The sequence below is a fragment of the Oratosquilla oratoria genome, chromosome 42, assembly GCF_046742065.1.
Source record: "Oratosquilla oratoria isolate Oo_2021 chromosome 42, ASM4674206v1, whole genome shotgun sequence".
NCBI classification, from domain to species: Eukaryota; Metazoa; Arthropoda; class Malacostraca; order Stomatopoda; family Squillidae; genus Oratosquilla; species Oratosquilla oratoria.
The window spans coordinates 17,436,150-17,456,149 of NC_134818.1; the positions used below are offsets into that span (position 1 = coordinate 17,436,150).

At 40.6% G+C, this 20,000-nt stretch overlaps 1 protein-coding gene across 6 annotated transcripts in view; it reads left to right on the forward strand.

Annotated features, from left to right (window-relative positions):
* The window catches only part of LOC143021713 (sodium/potassium/calcium exchanger Nckx30C-like), a 542,467-nt gene that overhangs the window by 452,239 nt on the left and 70,228 nt on the right, over nt 1–20,000 (forward strand). For 5 of the 6 annotated variants that reach the window (XM_076179379.1, XM_076179385.1, XM_076179383.1 and 2 more), the window contains one exon: nt 1,098–1,248. In XM_076179379.1, the coding sequence (XP_076035494.1) occupies nt 1,098–1,248 (151 nt within the window). The remainder of the gene's footprint in view (nt 1–1,097; nt 1,249–20,000) is intronic. The other variant, XM_076179382.1, reaches the window with a different exon arrangement.

Here is a 20,000-nt window from a genome sequence, read left to right on the forward strand (position 1 = left end):
AAATATTCTAATTATACATATCAATCAAGTGTTCAAAACTTCATTTATAGATCTCTTCTCCGCGATTTGTACACTCTCGGGTTGATCTAATAGAGGTATTCAAATGAATCAAGGGCTTTAACATGGGTGATGCAGGCAAGGTCATCATATCAAGACAGCATGACTGGACTCGTAGTGATGGATTCAAATTGGACAAATTTAGAGGAAATAGGCAAAAACTGGTTTACCAACAGAGTTTTTATCAAATAGAAGAGACCTAGTAACCTGTAGTGAGCTCTGAAACAACTAGTTGCTTTAAGAGAAGATTAGCTAAATTTATGGATAGGGATCAAAGGTGGTAAGGGACATGGGACTACATAGTGTAGGGCTTATGGTCTCTTGTAGTCTCCTCCATTCATATGTTCTCATGTACATACGTGGTTATGAATATTCAATACGTGTGCCAGGCCTCTCTAGAGCCCCCCCCCCCAGATCCTCGTACTATATTGGCTAAAATCGTTTGAGGTTGGTATTACGTGCAGTGCACTTTGGGATATAAATTCGTTGACATGGATCATATTTTATTTAATTTTTAGATTATTCGAGGAGACAACTGGGAAGAAATTTTTGTTTCTTTGTGACAAAACTCTACTATTTTCTTTGTTGCTAGATCCCACTATTGAAAATAATTCAACAAATTAACAAGCAAGTAAAGTAAATAAATTAATAAATAAGCAATTAAATACAAATATTGAAGAGCTTGTTTTCCTAACTGTAATGAGATGAAAAATTAAAACATTTGTCGATCTAAGGAATATAACCATGGTAATGGTTAATTTCTTAGCTCTTACAGACCTACTACTACTACTGCTGCTAATGCTACTACTGTTACTACTACCATTACTACTGTTACTACTACCATTACTACTATTACTACAACTACAACCACTACTACTACTACTACTACAAACACACACACACACACACACACACACACACACACACACACACACACACACACACACTTTTTTATGTATACTGCAACATTCATAGCGACAACGTTCTACCCCCGCTCCTTGGTCCGAGTTCGATATCTAACGAAGTCCCCTCTTTTGCAGCACGCTGGAAGCAGCACCCCGCAACCGCAGCAGGAGGGCCCGACTCGCCGCCCGTCGGCCCCGGTGCTCCATTCGGGCACCAAGTTCCGCCACGGACTCCTGCAACTGATGATCCACACCATCGACCCACTCCATGACGGTGAGTTGCACGGTAAGAACGTGTTCCTGGGTCACGGTGAGTTGTCTGCATTTGCATTACGTTTTACATAGCTGCTCCCTGTCAGATTAGGCTTTCTCCCACTCCCCTTCTCTTTCCCTCCCTCCTTTTGCTCTCCTTCCTCCATCGTTCCCTCCCCTGCTCGGTTTCTGGTACCCCCCCCCCCTTCTCCCACCCTTGGTCAGCCGGCTCCGTGCTCGTCTCGTTCCTTTGTGGAGCCTCCCACCCTTTCTCTTTCCGAAGTCCCTTCCCAGCCTGCCGCGGAAGCCCCTGCCTGCTCTTGTGTTTTGGTGCCCTGCCCCTCCTATCGAAAGTGCATTTGTGTCTACCAAATAGGATAAGTCACATTCGGACATTTGTTGTACGATGGCCACAAAGGACTTTTGTCGACAGCGTTAAGAAAAAAAAAAAAAAATCAAGACTAAAGTAAAAAATTAAAATAAAGATAACGATGATATAAGGTGTTGTATCCTTTTAAAGTCGCTTATCTCATCAGCTTCCCCTAGAATCTGTAAATATAATTATAATCAAAAAGTGTTTGATAAGATGGAGGCGTGGCAAGTAGACTGTGTCTAGATTACAAATGAAGCTCAAGAACAAGAATAACCACTGGTTCTCGCGTCAGCCAATGGCAGAGCTCCGAGTTGCTCTAATGTAGATAAATATCTTCTATTCTCAAAAGTCCTTCCATTCTGTCTGGCACTCCCAGTTTCTTCTTTTATATCGCTCAAGAATAAGCTAAACTTAAATGAATCCCCCGATCCAAACTTTAAGAAACTTTCCTGAATGATTTACAAACTTCAATCGTGTCTGAGACTGGATGAAAACAAAAAAACAAAAACGAAGATATGAAATTGGTCTTGAATATATACGAGTCCTAATTTGATATGTATTTTAAAAAAATGGATACTGTTGCCAAATTATCACGATTTCCAGCTCATCTCCAGATTTTGTGGAAATCGTCTCCCACATATCAGTAATGTGACAAAATAATGGAAACGGAGACGTTTCATTCTGACTAAAGTATTAATTAGTTTAATTCAATAAATAGAATTGCAGAGCTGCGAGGTACATTTCAGAAAAGACTTTTTATCTATTCATCTGTATATATATGTTTTCATCCAGGCTCTGGACATGACTTGGAAAAAAACACTGCCTCCAACCTCCCCCCCTAACTTTCAACCTAACCAATCTAACCAAACACATCTCGTTTCAAATCAGTTTAGGATCAAACCCTCTCCCTTCCTGAGCACCGGCTGTAGAGCTGAACGGGGCGGTTGATCGGTCAGTATTGCAAGAGCCGGATAAATGGACAAGTCGTACGGCAAATGTTGTTGACTCAGACGGAGTTTCTCTTCACTACTATGGCGGAGGGGTCGGCTACGTGGAGGACACGACTCCACAGGTGGAAGTTTGAGACTCAGATAATAAGGTAAAAGAAAGGTTCCCTGGTGGTTTTGGATGTGGCTGACATGGCGGATATCACCGGTTCACAAAACTATTGAATAATGGTTCATAAAACCCTGAGACTTATTTCATGTTAGATAGAATCACCTCATATCCTCTGACATCTACTACCTTTTCTTCATTTCCAAAACATTTAGCTCCTAAGGGGATTCTGACTCCCCACTCATGTGGAGAGGATCACTAATGTAGAAGAAAAGGTGACAGATTCCAACATTACGAAACGATTCAAGAATAAAACATACAAGCCCTGAGTGATGGAAATATAAGGAAGATAGTACGTTTAATGGGTGGATGAAGTAGGTGTATAGTGAGCAGAGAAAATATAGTTAGTCTAGTAAATCTCTTTTGAACCATCGTTAGCTGGAACGATATCTAACATAAAAACATAAAAGAAAAACTGGGCTTTAATGTGTTAATCGAAAATAGAGGTTCCCTTTATACGAATTAGATCATCTGGCTTTGGCCAAAACAAAGATCTTAAACATCTAGACCCCATTTCTAGTCCTTAGTAAGGTTTAAGTATTGACATAAGATTGTTTGCATAATAACAGTGGAATAGTAATGCATGTAAGGCAGTTTTCGCTTCTCAGATGTATGACTTGAGCTAACACGTTTATATATCAAACAAAACTATCGGAAAGCACCAAATAACTACCAGAGATTACCAGAGAACTATATTCACCCCTTTGCTAGGACAGTGCTCTCTACAGATATTGTTCTGTTTAACAAAAGACTATTCTATTTCAATAAGAACAAGACTCACACGCTAAAGGTTTTGACGTGAACCTAGGTTAACTTCCCTGTGAAGGTCACGTGATGATGATAGACTTAGGGAAAACTACTAGACAGGTGCCAGGGAATATATGGAACGGGGAGAATAGAAAGAACACAAATTTGTAGGAAAATTCACCGCTGATGGAGTAAAATGATAAATTATTCTTTTATTTCCCTGAAAATAAAAGTCGCTCATTAAATAAGCATATAATCCTCTTCTACCTTGAGTAGAAAGCACATCTTTAAGGCCACACACAAAACTCTCTAACTGCCCCATTTGTCAACCTATTCTCTCCCTCATAAAATGCCTCATTACCTTTATGCATCCCATGATTCTCTTGCACACACATTTTATTCTTGTTACTATGTCCTCCAAGCTTTTTTTTTCATTTTCTGTTTCGTTTGCATATTCAAAGTCACGGATTCCTCTTTAGCGTGACAAACATCAAAACTGGCTTATTATGCTCCAGTATTGAATGACCAGAGCATACTTAGATGAGATATCTTTAAATCCATTAACAACCAGTAGGTCGCTTCTGGTACACCCAAAGATGATCTTATATTTAACCCCAATAATTTTTATTGAACTCTGAAGTACAAATTATACAGAACTTATATCACACCGGGCTATTTTTTCTCCGACCTCCGATTAATCGGCGGTACAACCCACCTCCAGAATTTTATCCGACGTAAAATCACTATGGCAAACTGTTTTGTTTTGTTTTCAATAAAAAATATATAGAATGTCATTTGATATGCAAGAGGAAAATCATTTCCATCCATCATATCAGGTCCCTTCCCGGAAGCTGCGGGTTACAAATCCGCTTCAACAGTCGAAGGAAAAATAACCAGTGTGATGACGCCTTTAGTCATGAGCTCGCAACTCCAGTCAATATTGCAGTCAAGTTCTATTTCAATTCATCTATTGTAGAATCAACTGCATCCATCTATTCCTATTCAATATCCTCCGCCTTTACAAGGGCCATGTCACAACTCAACCCTCCTTTTACAATATATATTTTTAAATTTTCTTTTTAACTTTGTCCTCTTTCATTTCACAACCCTTTCTTCATTCCGTTACACGAGTTGTCATTCTCTGCTCATTCTGATTATCGGTCCCTCTTCATCCTATCGATTTCAATTCGTCATCCTTCTTAATGCTCTTTCCGTTTCCTGCCTGTCTATGTTCAATGCATGTCTTTCGCGACGACGCCATGAAAGCCGATTACGTCCATCATTTCTGCCATTATTTTCACCAAATTTACAATTAAGTTTCATTTCCATTTCGGTTCAGCTTCGATACCAATTGATTGTCTCCTCCTACCCTTCCTACCCCTCCGATTCTTCATACTCTTCATTTCCCTATTCTTCCTCTTACATCTTCATCAGCCCTCTTTTCATCTTTTTCCTCGTGCGTGGCCTCTATATTCTTGGAATAGTTGCGCATTACTTTCTGAAAATTGGTACTTGTTTCTAGGAAATGTATAGAGAATGAAACCAAACCTTGGACTAAACACAAGCGAAAACACAGTCACCCACATCCCAAAGGGGAAAAAAAAAGAAAAAAAGAAAGAAAGAAAGGAAAAACAAATAAGAGGGCGAAAAGTTCAACCGTTCCTCCGACATTGTCACCCGCACCCCAAACCACCCAGCCATCCAGTCTGTCCCGGTACTCACCGCCGCTCCAATAGTCACCCCACCACGCCACCTGGCCCAGCCTCTCCCCTCCGCCTGGTTTGTTCGTTCTCATGGAACCTGACTGGTGAGTTTCGATTAAGGAACCTCTTCCGCTGTTAAGCTCTTTGTAGTGCCTCTGTAGTGCTCTAGATCGTCGTTGTGTCGTGACGTGATTTGTCATCATTACGTCTGTCCTATAGACTGTAACTTTTGTGACTTTTAGATTAGGCTTGTGGAATGGCTTTAGTGGTGAAGTGATGAACGCTGAGATGCCCTGGAGCTCCACGCTTCTTTGACTCGAAGGTGAGACAAACATCATATCATGTTAAGTGTAAATATTATATATCTAATGTCTTCTCTTTTTCTGTGCATGACGGGATTAATTTTCTTAATATTGTTTACTTAAATATTTCCTTACGAAAAGTGTTTTCGTTGGTTAGTTTTTGACGTGGTACAGTAGATTTCTTTTGTCCTTTTACGACAAATGTGATATCGTTGATTAGTAATAAACGTGGTACAGTAGATTTTTTTATTCTTAAATTATATATGTGGTTAATGTTCATTCTGGCGGCAAGTTTTCTGTTGATTTTTCTTAAAACTTTATATATCTGGAACGTCATGAACCTCTTCGGATCGGTAGTATACTTATAAGTTTGTCATGACTGATGCAACACGATTTTATAAAATTGTTGAACGTCTTTCAGGTACATTTAGAACTACATCATTGGTTTATCTATCTAGGGACCCAAGTTATTGTTTATTTTTGCTAAAGTTTGAGTATCTATTCAGTTGGTGTGTAATCCCAAAATGAAAGGGTTGTATTTTAGTTGACAACACGGATGCTAAAAAGCATACGACATAATTGTATGTATATATATATATATATATATATATATATATATATATATATATACATGCATATCTCAAAGGTACCAGCAGCTTAGCCTACGGCAGTGCACATAAAGGTTATTCAGTTCTAACCAGATGTCAGACAGAAAGAACACAGAAGCTCACAGACCGGGAGAGAAAGCTAACGAGCGCTTTTGAATAATGTACAAAACAGGTTTTATTTCTCTTCAAGTCTATTGAAATGTGGTGATACAACGAAGAGCACACATACAGCGTCACCCCTCGAGCTACAGAAGACAGAGTCATGAGGGATGGTAAACAGATTTTTGTCTTTCAGCCATACCTGTGATATGCGGAGGTTGCTGCCACAAGGCAGCATTGCCCGCACCTCCGTCCCTCGAGCCGCGGAAGACAATGGGTAAAAATAATGGTGAGAAATGCTACCAAGAAACCGGTTCCCAAGAGAAGAGAAAGGGAGGAGAAGAGAAAAGAGGAGGAGTAAGGGAAGAGGTGGGAAGGAAGGGGAGGAGAAGAGGAAGAGGAGGTGAAAGAGAGGAAGAGAAGGGGAGAAAAATGAGGATCAGAAGCGGAGAGGTAGAAGAGAGGAGGAAAAGGGGAGTAAAAATAATGAGTCTGAGAAGGGGAAAGGTAATACATGGGAAAAGGAAAGAAAGAAAATGAGATGGGTGGAATTATGATAAAAAGAAAAGGGGAAGAATAGCACAGGGAACAAAAAGAAAGGTGAAAGGGAGAATATGAAAAAAAGAAAAAAAAAAGAGGAAAACGAAAAGTAAAATTGAGGAAGAGAAGGGTATGGGAAGGAGGACGGAAAACAGAATAGAAAGAGGCATGAAGGAGCACCAGAGGAGAAAGAGAGGGAATGGAGAAGAGGAACGAGAGGAGGAGGAAGGTAAAGGAGGGAGTATGGAAAGCAGAGGAAAAAGAGGGAAAAGGAAAGAAGCAAAAAAGCAAAAATATATAAAGGGAAAGAGGAGAAGGTGGTAAAGATTCGTATATGTGTGAATGAGAAAGAAAACAAGTGAAGACTAAGATGAAAAAAAAATCCAAAAAATCCACTTTTTCCACTCCTACGTCTCCTCTGTTCCCTCTTCCTCTTCCACTTCTTTTTCATCTCCGCTTCCTTCTCCCTTTACAGCACAAGTGTCGAGACGAAAATAACTGTTACGGTGAAAACACTGTGAACGGTTAACAGGAATGAAAAGGTGAAGAAGATCAGGAGCCTAAGACAGGAGGCGCGAATCTACGGCCTAAGCCGTCACCTTTTGTCCTATACGCTTCGACTGCTGGGAATCGGAGAGCAGTGAGTGCGGGATTTGAACACGCAAATAGGAAGATACGAGACCCGCATAATTCCCATTACGCCACCATTGCACTAACAGGAACGTGTGTTTTTTTATATCTTGTACAAACGAAACTTTTTTTTCGGGATTGACGATGTGAACGATGTTTCAGGGAGAAAAAATGTTTAAAGTTCTGTTACCGAACGTTTGGCACTTGCAAACAAAGGTTAGTTAACAGTCCGAGAAGGGCCAACAACACCCGCAGCGTTCAAAGTGCAGTGAAAGAGAAAAAAAAAAAAAAAAAAAAAAAAAAAGAGGAAATACAGATATACACACAAAATTATATATAAAATGAAAAATAACATAAAAAACAGTTTTGGAAATTCTATAGCACGACCATCAAATCGAGATTAACAGTCGTTTGTAATATTTAATTCGTTATGATAACAGTGTACAATCTACACGATGATAGGAAGAATATCTATAAGCGGAAGGGTAATGCCATTCAATATGTGGCTGTGGTTGAAAGCTCTGCAAAGGTTCATCTGATCTGAAAATGGGAGAAGAAGGATGAGGTAATGGCACTGGAATAACTCTAGGGTTATGGGAAACCTATTAAGAGAGAGAGAGAGAGAGAGAGAGAGAGAGAGAGAGAGAGAGAGAGAGAGAGAGAGAGAGAGAGAGAGAGAGAGAGAGAGAGAGAGAGAGAGAGAGAGAGAGAGAGAGAGAGAGAGAGAGAGAGAGAGAGAGAGAGAGAGAGAGAGAGAGAGAGAGAGAGAGAGAGAGAGAGAGAGAGAGAGAGAGAGAGAGAGAGAGAGAGAGAGAGAGAGAGGATAAACCTCCCCTGCGATACGATAAGCTTAAATCTATCTCGCTTAACCCCCATCACAGCTCATCACGACTGTTTTTGGCTGCCGCCTTGCAATTTTGGTCAGACGAAGGAGGTTAACCCCAGTGGGACGAGCGAGCTTCAGCTTTGTCGTTCGTCTCATTTCAGCAACGTTTTCGATCCCAGCTCATGCTTTTCCTCTATCATTGTTCATCCAGATCATCCAGAGATCAAGTGATCTCTTTTTTAAGGTCTTCATTGCCAAGAGGTCGGCACAGACATGAATAAAATCCCCTGGCGATAAGTTGAGGTCAACGTAGAGTGCCTCCCTGTACGGAGGGAAATGAACAAAGATAATATATAACCTTCACCGAGATTGATAACATAATCTAAATGGCAATAAAATACCCCAGTCACACATTCACGATTCTCGTCAAATGTTGTGAATTCGAAAAGCAGCAACCCGACTTCGCTTTCAATATTCTAGAGATCCCTAAAGACAATTCAACAATGTGTCTAACATTCGCATTTTAGGTTTAATTTCTCTTAGTTCGTCATTCAATTTCTCGGTATTTAACACAAAAGGTGATTTGATATTTGGGGATTTGAAAAATAAAAGATTGCAAACGAAGTCGTTTCTACTCAAACGAACTCACTTCAGTCGCGCATGCGTGACTGGGGCTTAACGAAAACGGGTCACACGGTACGAAGAGTTTTTCATCTAGCAGCATACTTCGGCATTGTTTGTATACAAGAAGATCACTTTGTGATGGCATAAAGTTCTCACCTCTCTCTTTGAGCCTTTACAACGACAAAGAATTTGGTGTCTTTTTCATAAGAGAGAAAAGGACAGAGAGGAAGAGATAGAGAAGAGAGAGAGAAGAGAAGAGAAGAGAAGAGAAGAGAGAGAGAGAGAGAGAGAGAGGGTGGGGGAGGGAGAGAAAGTTTTGGAAATGGTTTGTTCGTTAGCAGTGTCTGGCAACTCTCTCGCTGAAGACCATTACAAACATTACAATTTCTTATAAAAATCAACGAATTCTATAAAATCTACCTATCCAAGTACAGTACCTTATGAATCTCTCATCGTGCAACACATTGCCCAATCTAACACGTAGCATCTCCTAAACTTCAGCATTACTAAAGGTAGTAAGCTAAACTTAGTAATTGCATAAAGCACCTTTGAATACTGAGCACTCATAAACCTCATACTAACAGTTCCTCATAGACTAAATTCCTATCTTGTCTCAGCTAGTCGCCATCTTTAATGTAGATACAAAATTCATCGACAATAAACATCTGTAACCCAAAGGTAGGGCAGTTCTGATTTTGCAGCAACGGAAACTTCTGTGGCAGGGTAACTGAGCAAGGGCAGAGTGAAACAGAGTTCACACTTACCTGACAAGGACCTGCCTAATCCTGAGATAATGAATCCTTAAGTTAACAGAGGAGCGCCGCCCCTTGTGAATTAAAGCAGAAAGCCCAAGCCCCTTATGCATAATGCAAGTCTTCAACACATGTGCGGCAGAATATGCTATCCTAAACATAACAAGTTCTATAAACTGTAAGAGAGGCACTTACTGTTAAAGAAGAGATACCTTTCTCTCAAAGGGACTAGCCCGCCACACCAAATTTCCTGTACAAAATGCCTCGCATGCCAGGCCACAGCAACATACATGTTATTAAAGACTTTCCCCGTCTTTACCAAAGAGCTACGAACGAGAAGGAACAGAGCATCCCCTCACACCACCACGAGGTAACGTTCGACTTCCTGCATTAGCTTACCTTATGCAGCTCCCGTCAAAGGCAGTTCTTTATGATGTAATACAAAGGATTACAATGAAAAAGCATGGCAAAAGAGGGTTTAAATTTTACCTTAACGAAAACTATCTTTTGATTAAACACAGATCATCCAAATGAATCACAGAGTAGCCTTGACTCGAGTGAATGGCGTTCTTCATACAACAACACCATTCCCGTGTAACACGGTATTCCTCCTAACATAGAACCTTCACTCACCGCACTACCTTCACCCACTCTGACGACTGCGCCTCCTTCCCGCGGAACAATTTCTGACCTCGTTCCCACAAAAAGTCTGCTGCAGTGCTCATGCATCTGCTTTGAAGAAGCACTTTGGCTTGCAGCAGGAGGAACTATCAGCCACAGATGAAGGTGCCACACATCTTAAGCACACAAAGAAAAGAGGAAGGAACGAATGCAGTGTGTGTAGAGGGTTGAGAGCATGGAGTAATTCCCTACCCGCCACATAGCAAATGAAAGCAACATCCAAAACACTAAAAATAGCGTACGGGTCGTGAAGAGTTTGTTTGTCTTAGGGGAGGTGAGAAGTAGAAGAGGTGGACGGAAAAGAGGAAAACAGGGCAGGAGTAGGAGGATCAAAGAGGACGCTTGACTGAGCGTAGGGGATTGGAAATTTGGAGAGGTGATAGGGGAAGGGGAAGAAGAGGAAATAGGTAGGCGGTGTCGGGGAAAGAGAAAGGGGAAATAAGGAGGAAGTATCGAGTAGGCAGTAGGAGATTGGGGAAGGAGGATGTTGCGGGTTGGCGACTAGGACGTTGGGTGGGGCGGGGAATAGAGGTCATTTTTGAAGGGGAAGGGCTGGCGAAGAGGAGGCAAGGGGAGGAAGGAGAAGAGAGTGAGTGAAGAAGAATAACAAGAAAGAGGGAGGGTGGAGGGAAACGTATTACTGCTGTGTTTGAATCCTTTCGCCCGACAAAATCTATCTGGTCTGAATAAAATCAGCTGGCGACAAAAGCACTAAAGTCGTAAAAAATCTATAGAGGCCATAAGAACGTACATAAAGAGATTGAATGAAGAAGATGACAAACGAGAAGATCGTTCTATAGGCAGAAGGCTGGATTGAAACTGAGAGAACTGAGGATAGATTTATCCACGGATTTCGAATACAATCTACCGCGGGGATATAATTATGAGTACAACTGTTATATCAACTCCTTTCCTAGAAAAATGCCACAGAAATGGATAAAATAGCCTGGCGGTACCCAGTATAACGGGAGAATTACTACCATTTTCGAAATGGGCCGTAAGCCTTTTGCCACCGGGGGAGTACCTCAAGAACAAGTAAAGAGACCTGGTGGACGTCAGCAGAAGAAGAAAAAAAAAAAAAAGTGGCATTCGGAGATGCTATCTGCATTTCATTTTCTTTATTCTAACGTGGCATATATTTAGTGGGGTATAAAAAAGATAAACAACATGACATAATGGAGCAATGCACCTCATAAAATTTGGCCCCTCCTCCCCAAAATAAGATAAAATAAAATAAAATAAAATAGATTAAAATAAAATAGTTGAATGGTACAAGTATGGGGAGCTGACATAAAGATACAGATACAACCGGAAACTAAAGCTGGACTACAATCATGAGTTATTTTAGTCGCTGTGCTGCAAACATGCCACATGCATCATAAATTCTACATTGACACATTGCAAAAATTAGGCCCATCTTTCCTGTCGTTTCATAAAAGGATATAAGAAAACTCCTAACAAACTTTGAGACTCAGCTGTATACGATCGAACTTTCTAGACAACAGTGATGGAGGCTTCGGGAGTGAGGTTATCTAGGGGAAGTCCAGAAGGGTGTGGCTTTATGTGTGTATCTAGAAGAAAGTGGCACAAGTGTGGCTAGAAAAACCAAAAGTTGTGACGTGGGGGGGGGAAGGGTTATGGGGGAAGAGTGAGATTAGGAAATCACGAGAAGGCAGGATAGCTTATCTCTGCGCTCTTGGACCTAAAAACTTTGCCAATAGCGAATAAAATGACGCGTTTTTAACCGGAACAAAGTGCTTAAATCTGACAGAAAATCACCCAAATGGTCCAAAAATTTTATTTGGCATAATCTAATGGAGACCAAGGACTCATCGTTGCTGAATGAAATCGTCTATCATTCACCAGATAAAAAATCTTAGGTATACTAGAAGTGACCAAACAGTCGAAACTGAAGAGAATTCTTAGATATCAGGAACTATTACTAATTTCCGGTTAGTTAGAAATGTTAAGTGGATGAGTACCACGAAAAGAGCAGAAAGCAAAACTTGGACGAAAAATCTGGAGAAAACAAATCTTGAGTTGAAAACTTATACATGTATATATATATATAAAATGTTCCATGACTAGCCACTCCTAAGGTAGCTCGAAATGTACAAGATTAAAAAAAAAAAAAAAAATGCAATGCACACAAAAAGAAAAGAAAAGAAAAGCTCAAAGTTTGAAAGTAACGAGCAAAGCACAGGGACGAGGACAAAAGCAATAGCAAGGCATAAGACGAAAACGAAATCGAATGCGAAGAAAGAGAGAGAGAAATGACGAAGGACAGCAATTTTGGGGCCGAGAGACAAGTGGACCTCAGACACGAGCAAAGGGGGAATGGAAGGCATGAAAGGAGAAGGAGGATGATAGCGAAAGGTGTTGGAAAGGAGAGAAAGAGATGAAGTGGGAGCAGGAAGGGGAGAGAAGAGAAGAAGGAAGAGGAAGAAGAGGAAGAGGAAGAGAAGGAAGAAGAGGTGAAAGGGGATGAGAAAGATGGGGTAAGGATAAGATGAGAAAGGGAAGAGGATGACGAAGAGGATGAGTAATAGGATGAGTAAGATGATAAGGAAGAGGATGAAGAATATGAGGAAGAGGATGAGGAAGAAGATGAGGAAGAGGATGAGGAAGAGGAAGAGGATGAGGAAGAAGATGGGGAAGAGGATGAGGAAGAGGATGAGGAAAAGGGCGTGGAAGAGGAAAAGGGCGTGGAAGAGGATAAGGATGAGGAAGAAAAGGAAGAGGAAGAGGATGAGGAAGAAGAGGATGAGGAAGAGGATAAGGAAGAGGATGAGGAAGAGGATGAGGAGGAAGAGGATGAGGAAGAGGATGAGAAGAGGATGAGAAGAGGATGTGGAAGAGGATGAGAGAGAGGATGAGGAAGAAGAGGATGAGGAAAAGGAAGAGGATGAGGAAAAAGATGAAGAAGAGGAAGAGGATGAGCATGAGTATGAGGATGAGGAACAGGAAAAGATTGATGAATTATATAAGGAACAGGATGAGGATGAGGAAGAGGATGTGGAAGAGGATGAGGAAGAGGATGTGAAAGAGGATGAGGAAGAGGATGAGGAAGAAGATGAGGTAAAGGATTAGAATAATGATTAGGATGAGGATTAGGATGATGAGGAGAAGGATGAGGATGAGGGAGAAGATGAGGATAAGGAAGAGGATGAGGATAAGGAACAGGATGAGGAAGAGGATATGGAAGAGGATGTGGAAAAGGATGAGGATGAGGAAGAGGATGAGGAAGAAGATGAGGAAGGGGATGAGGAAAAGGATGAGAATAAAGGATGAGGATTAAGATGATGACGAGGAAAAGGATGAGGATGAGGAAGAAGATGAGGAAGGGGATGAGGAAAATGATGAGAATAAAGGATGAGGATTAGGATGATGACGAGGAAAAGGATGATGAAGAGGATGAGGGAGAAGATGAGGAAGAAGATGAGGATAAGGAAGAGTTTGAGGATGAGGAAGAGGATGAGGAAGAGGATATGGAAGAGGACGATGAGGAAGAAGAGGATCAGAAGGAGGAAGAGGCGGATCAGAAGCAAGAGAAAGAGTACGAAGAATAGAAGAAGAAGAAGTAGAAGGTAGATAGGGGAAGGTTAAAACAAAGAATAAGGAGAAGAGAGAAGTAGTAGGAATAGAAAGGGAAAGAGAGAGTGGGGCGGAGAAGTGAGTGAACAAAACACGAAGGAAGAATGGAAGGGGAAGGGGAGCAGGGAAGAGGACAAAAATAGAAGGAAATAATGAGAGAGAAGCAAGAAGAATAAAGAGAAGGTGAGCACAGGGGAGAGGGGAGAGAGAATATGATGGGAGGGGTAAAGAGAGGAGTGATGTACAATTGAGTAAATTGGGGAAGAAGGAAAGAAGAAAAGGTGTAGGAAGGGGAATGAAGGTGCGTAGGAAGAGAAGAAGTACGATGTGAAGGGGTGAAGAACTGAGTAGGTGCCCGGGTAGAGAAGGGAGCAGATGTGAAGGGAGACGGGAAAATGAAAAATGTCGGGAAAAAATTAAAATGTTGAAAAGACAAATAACATGGGATAAATGTAGGAATCGAATGACAGGAATGAATGAGAAGTGAATAAGTAAAAGGGGAAAAGGAGAAAAGGAGAAAAGAGGAGGCAAACAGTGGGGACTGAAAGTAAATAGGCAAAAGAATAAAATGAAAAGAAGAAACGGGGAGAGGGGGGGAGCACATGGAAAGGGAAAGAATGAAAGGAGAAGGGAGGGGGTGGGAGGGAGAGGATGGGAGGGAGAGGATGGGGAGGGGAGAGAAAGGGACTCTTTCATAATGGAAAAACACAAGTAATCACAGGTGAAGCCTTGTGCAGAACATTTCAATGAATCATCTTTGTTGTTGTTGTCTTCGTCATCATCTTCGCAGTCGTCGTTGTCGACCATTCATTGTATTCCCCGTCCATGCCTCAGGTCCTACAAAAGCACCAACATTTTCAATATCAAGCATTAATTCCCGATGAACCAAGCAATTTTATTCAGCTAAATGAAACATTCAATGGCCAAAGGTTTTCTAGGAATCCTCTCAACCCCGGTGCCTTACCAAAGTTAAGCAGTTTGGTCGCATTGACATAACCTCGCCCAAAGAGTATATTTAAGACTTTTTTTTTATAATTGAACATAAGAATATAAAAACGACGGAGAACAAAACTGTACCACATATTCAAGGATGGGTCTAACTAACGCCAGATAAAGTTTGATAAGTACCTGACCTGATTTGGGGTCCTACATTAGTGTCGTCCGTAAATTTACGTTATTGATAATCCCAAGTCGTTTATATACATGATGAACAGTAAGTAACTCAGTACCGAACCCTGGGGAACTCGACTAGTAGAATTCTCCCTTTTGTATTTCACATCGTTAATGGTGACCCGCTCTTTGTAACTGGCCCATGCTCTAAGCCATTCAAACACTTTTCTTCCTGTGCCATGGGCTTTGATTTTATTTAGTAGTACCTCGTGGGGCACCTTGTCAAACTCTTTGCTAAAGTCTAGGTAAGTAACATCGTAACCATCATTGTTACCTGATACCTTGTACATGTTAGTGTAAAAAGATAGAATAGTTACTCATGACTTACCCTTGGTGAGCTCATGCTGTGAGTCACGAATCAAATTCATTGCTCTTTGACAACAAGGGCTGCTGAAACAATGAGGCGTGTTGTACTTACTGAACTTTCAAATATTCATATAAAGTCTACTGCAGATTAATTACATATTCTGATTTATTCCTCCTTGCACCATTACCTACAGTTAAATAACTGCGGTTAAGGGGACTGAGAAAATTGCGAGAGCGATGTTTCCTTATATAGATGGAAATTTAACGGCTAAAACTCGAAACCACGTACCACGGAGATACGAGACTACACTCTCTATGTACCGAGCCACCGCAACTTTCTCACACTTCTTTTCATATTACCTCGGCCGAAGCCGTCAGACAACGATGACGACGACGACGACGACAATCTCGACCACGATGATTCATCCTCATTTCTCAGCCTAAACCTCATCCTCAGTTTCAACCTCTTCCTTCTCCTTCATCCTTCATCGTTGTCTTTACTACTATCTTCATCTTTATAATTATTTTTTTCTATTTTTTCTTCTTTTTTGTCCGCCTTTGACTTTTTTCTTATTCTACTACTACTTTTTTCTTTCCTTCTTTTTTCCATTTTTTTCTTCTTCGTTTCCCTCGTTTTTTCCAAAATTTTCTTTTCCTTTTTGCCCTTCACCCCTCCCTTCTCACTTTCTTACTTTTTTTCTCTTCTTTATCTTTTTTATCTTCTTTGTCTTTCCTGAGACTCTACTGTGAGGGATACGGTATCTGTTCGCCTCGCTTTACAGATCTCACACCCTCTGTCCCTTCACTATCAACTTATCAACTTCGCACTCCATTACCCTCCACTAGAAGCTTCCTGACCATGTCGGCTTTTCTCCTCGCCAACTTCTAACTCCTCTGCTACGACACTACATCACCTCCACGTCCCCTCACCTCCATAATAATCTGTCACCGCCCAGGACTTCCTCACGCTCTCCTCCCCTCCACATCTTTCCATGTTTTGACGCTTTTTACAAACCTCTTTGACTTTTCTTCGAGGTCCATTTCCTTCATAAGTTTTCACCCTCCATTTGCGTTCTTCCCTCCCAGCTCTCCATAATGCTCCATGACCTCCTCCCCTTCCATGCCCCCCCTTCCCCTCCACTATCCATCACATCCAACCCTTGTCAGAATTCCTTCATCTCCATCATCCGTCAACTTCAGTTCTTTTGCTCTCACCCCAACAACTCCGTTTTCTACGTGTTGGTACTCCGACACAACTGGAAATCGTCATTCTTGGAGACTTGCACGGACAAAGGGCACACAACGTCCCTTCAGACACATTTCTGTCTCTTATCTTTTGGGGTTGTTGTACCTTTTTTATTTATTTATTTTTTTTATTCTCTATCTTTGTATACATATTTTTCCTGTGTTTCTGAACATCTGGTTTTGGAATACTTAGATCTGAATAAACCGTATCTTTCTTTTATATATTCGGATTTTGTTCTTTTTCTTTCTTGAATTTAATTTGCCTTCAGCCGTGACGACTCTGACAGCTATGATAATTTTTGGTTCGTCCCGTTTGGGGAAAAAAAACAAAAAACTATAATATGATGCTGGGGGCTCAACCTCGCCTTGTAATCACAGAAACCAGGGCTCGATCTCAACTGTCACTGATGACTGCCACTTGCTCAGGGTACCCAAGCACATTGGGCACAAGTGACGGCATTTGCCGGAAGTACGCATTAAGGGGTTCTCACACTGAGCTATTTTTCCTTCTGTATCCTACTTCCAACCTCCATTTGGTTAACTAGAATAAGAATTCGCTTACAGGAATCTATACTACTCTAAGAACGTTCCAAAAGTATGTCTAGCATTCGTATAACTTTACATTCTCTTAGTTTATCGTTCAACTTTACCATATAGGACGGAAAGATAATTTGATATTCGGAGATTTGAAAAATAAAATATTACAACCGAAGTAGTTTTCACTTTAACTGTCAACGCTGTTGAAGCTCGTGGAAGCCCTGTATGATAGTTCCTTTACATGGCGTTATTTCACCTTTATCTTATTATCAACGGCCGTTATAAAAAATTCTATTTTCTCTATTATTCTTACGTTAATATTATATACTTTTTGTAGTTGGCGGTTGGTGAAACTATTCTCAACTCAGTGGTTAACACTGAGTGAAAGATAATCCCAGTTAACCCAGCATTGTAGGGCTTCAGAGGTGAATAAATAATTTATCAGTAATCAAATACATTAAATAATTAATAAATAATATAATAAATAATTCACTCCATTTGAATAAAATTGTCTAGCTCCTAGACTAGCGTAACATGTACAAAGCTAACCAAGTATAACTGTGTGTCTATAAACTTTAGCTTCTATGTCATTTTAACATTATTAGCTTGATATTAAATCGTGTCCACATTCTGAAAATCATATATATCATTCTAACATTATGAGGATTTCAAAATGATATATGCTATTATTCATGCCTGCTGCTATCTTGCTTTTTCATTCCTTAAAGCGAGCAAAATATGTTCGGCATATATTACATTAATCCACGTCACAGAACACAGAACACTTTGGTACATATTACAGTTGGCAGCTTAGCAAGCTAATCAAAATAGCTTGGTATTGTGTGCTTGTTATTAGAAATATGCGGAGAAGTTTCACAAGAGTTTCTAAATAATCTTTTCAAAAACTAGATTTCGGCGTCAAACGAATGTACTTAGTCTGGTATGCAGTCTTAGGGCCTGGTGACGAAGATGTAGAAAACTATCGTACATTAAATAGTTTTGAAGAAACACAAGGTTTTTATTGTTAAATCGTTTTGAAGAAACAAGAATTTTATTGTTTACTTCTGTTACTTAGGCTATCATTGGCAGACGCTTTTCCAGGTATATATAAATCCAGACTTTCTTTTAATACCTGTACATACTGAGAAAGCAACGTAGCTCTCGTTTTTTTTTATTATATATACAATTTTAACAATCTTGCGTTTATATCTGAAAATGTGAATACAATTTTCCACACTATACTGTTCCAAGCAAAACTGCTCTCGATCAAACGCCATCAATGAGCTACTCTTCATGCAACACCAAACCCAAGCTCGAAGAACTTTACGTAACTTGCCTTTTGTTGGACGACTAAACTTAATAGCACATTGTGGAATAAATCACAAGTTGAAGTGAAGCTCTGCGACTGCCGGATATGATTATTCGTATTTTTTTTTTTTAACCATTCTTATTTAACTCTCTGTGTTACCCGTTGCCCGTTACCAAGTTTATGTCTATGGTGATCTCATGCCAATGTATGGATTCCACAACTAAGAGAATGCAATGAACGACAGACGTCCCTTTCATTTCGTGTCGTAGGCAGTCTCGATGCAAACTGCGTCGATGCTCGTAATGTTTGTCATCGTATACACACATATCCAAGTTCTTAGTCTTTTCATTCTCCTTCTCTTCTTTCTCCCTCTATTTTTCCTTCTCTATTTCTTTCTCTTTCCTTTCCTCTTTCCTCTTCTTATCCTCCACTTCCTTCTCTTCCCTCTCTTCCTTTTCCTCTTCATTATTCTTTCGTTTTTTTCCTTTTGTTCGTTCTCTCCCTCCTTTCTCTTTCTCCTCTTCATTCCCATCCTACCTCTATTCCTACTAGTACCCCTCTTTCTCCTCCACATCGATCAAAAGAAACGGAGTATGACGCGGGTGCCGTTTCGAAAATAAAACAGCTAAAATGTTCAAATATTGAGTTCCACCCTAGGTTATTCATGAAGAGAAAAAAGTCGCCGCGCTGGTTGCACGCGGGGAGTATGGGGTGAAGACGACATGTCATACTGAATATCCATGAAGCACACGGTTTCCCCGGCCCAGCCACCCTGTTGTCCACGATACCACCGAAATATAGCACTGGTTTCCTGACTACGAGCGCGACGAAGTGCGGCGTTCATCAGGAACGCGAGCGAGGCGGGCCGCGGGATATTTAGGCAGGATCCTGGTCCGCTCTTTCCGGACGCAGTAGAGAGGAGAAAAAAAAAAAAAAAAAAAAAAAAAAAAAAAAAAAAAAAAAACCATAGTAGCCCCCAGTTAAATCAGCGGCTCCCGACAGTCTCGAGATCTTGGGTTCTATAGAAGGTTCCAAAAAAGAAAGAAAGAAAGAAAGAAAGACAGAAAAAAGTGGGGTGGGGATAGAAATAAAGGAAAAGGTCTATGGTAGCCTTCAGTTAAATCAGCAGTTCCCGACACAAGCTTTTGGAGTTCTTGGTGTTCCCAAGAAGCTTCCAAAAGAAGAAAGAAAAAAGTCCGGAATAACGTCCAGTTAAATTACACTGGCTCCCAACACAAAGTCTTTGAGTTCTTGAGGTTCCCCAGAAGCTTCTAAAAGGGTTCACAGACCAAAAGCTAGTTGTAGTTAGTGGCTACCAGTAGATTTCATCTAATCATGGAATGTTACACGACAGTTGGAGCTCATATTCCTTTACATTTCGGAATAAAAACTCCAACTAATTTCGGTTTACCTCACTATCCTTCCACTCCTCTATCTACCATAATTCAACAGTGTTACACAACCACTGACTTAAGACATGGCAGTCAGATACTACATGGAAACCACCTACCTTATCATACATTATCAGTCATATTTTCACTCAGGCGCCACAGGGAATTATAGCAGAAATGGTGTCGCAGGAAAAGGAATCCGAGTATATATTTCCACATACGAATTAGAATGT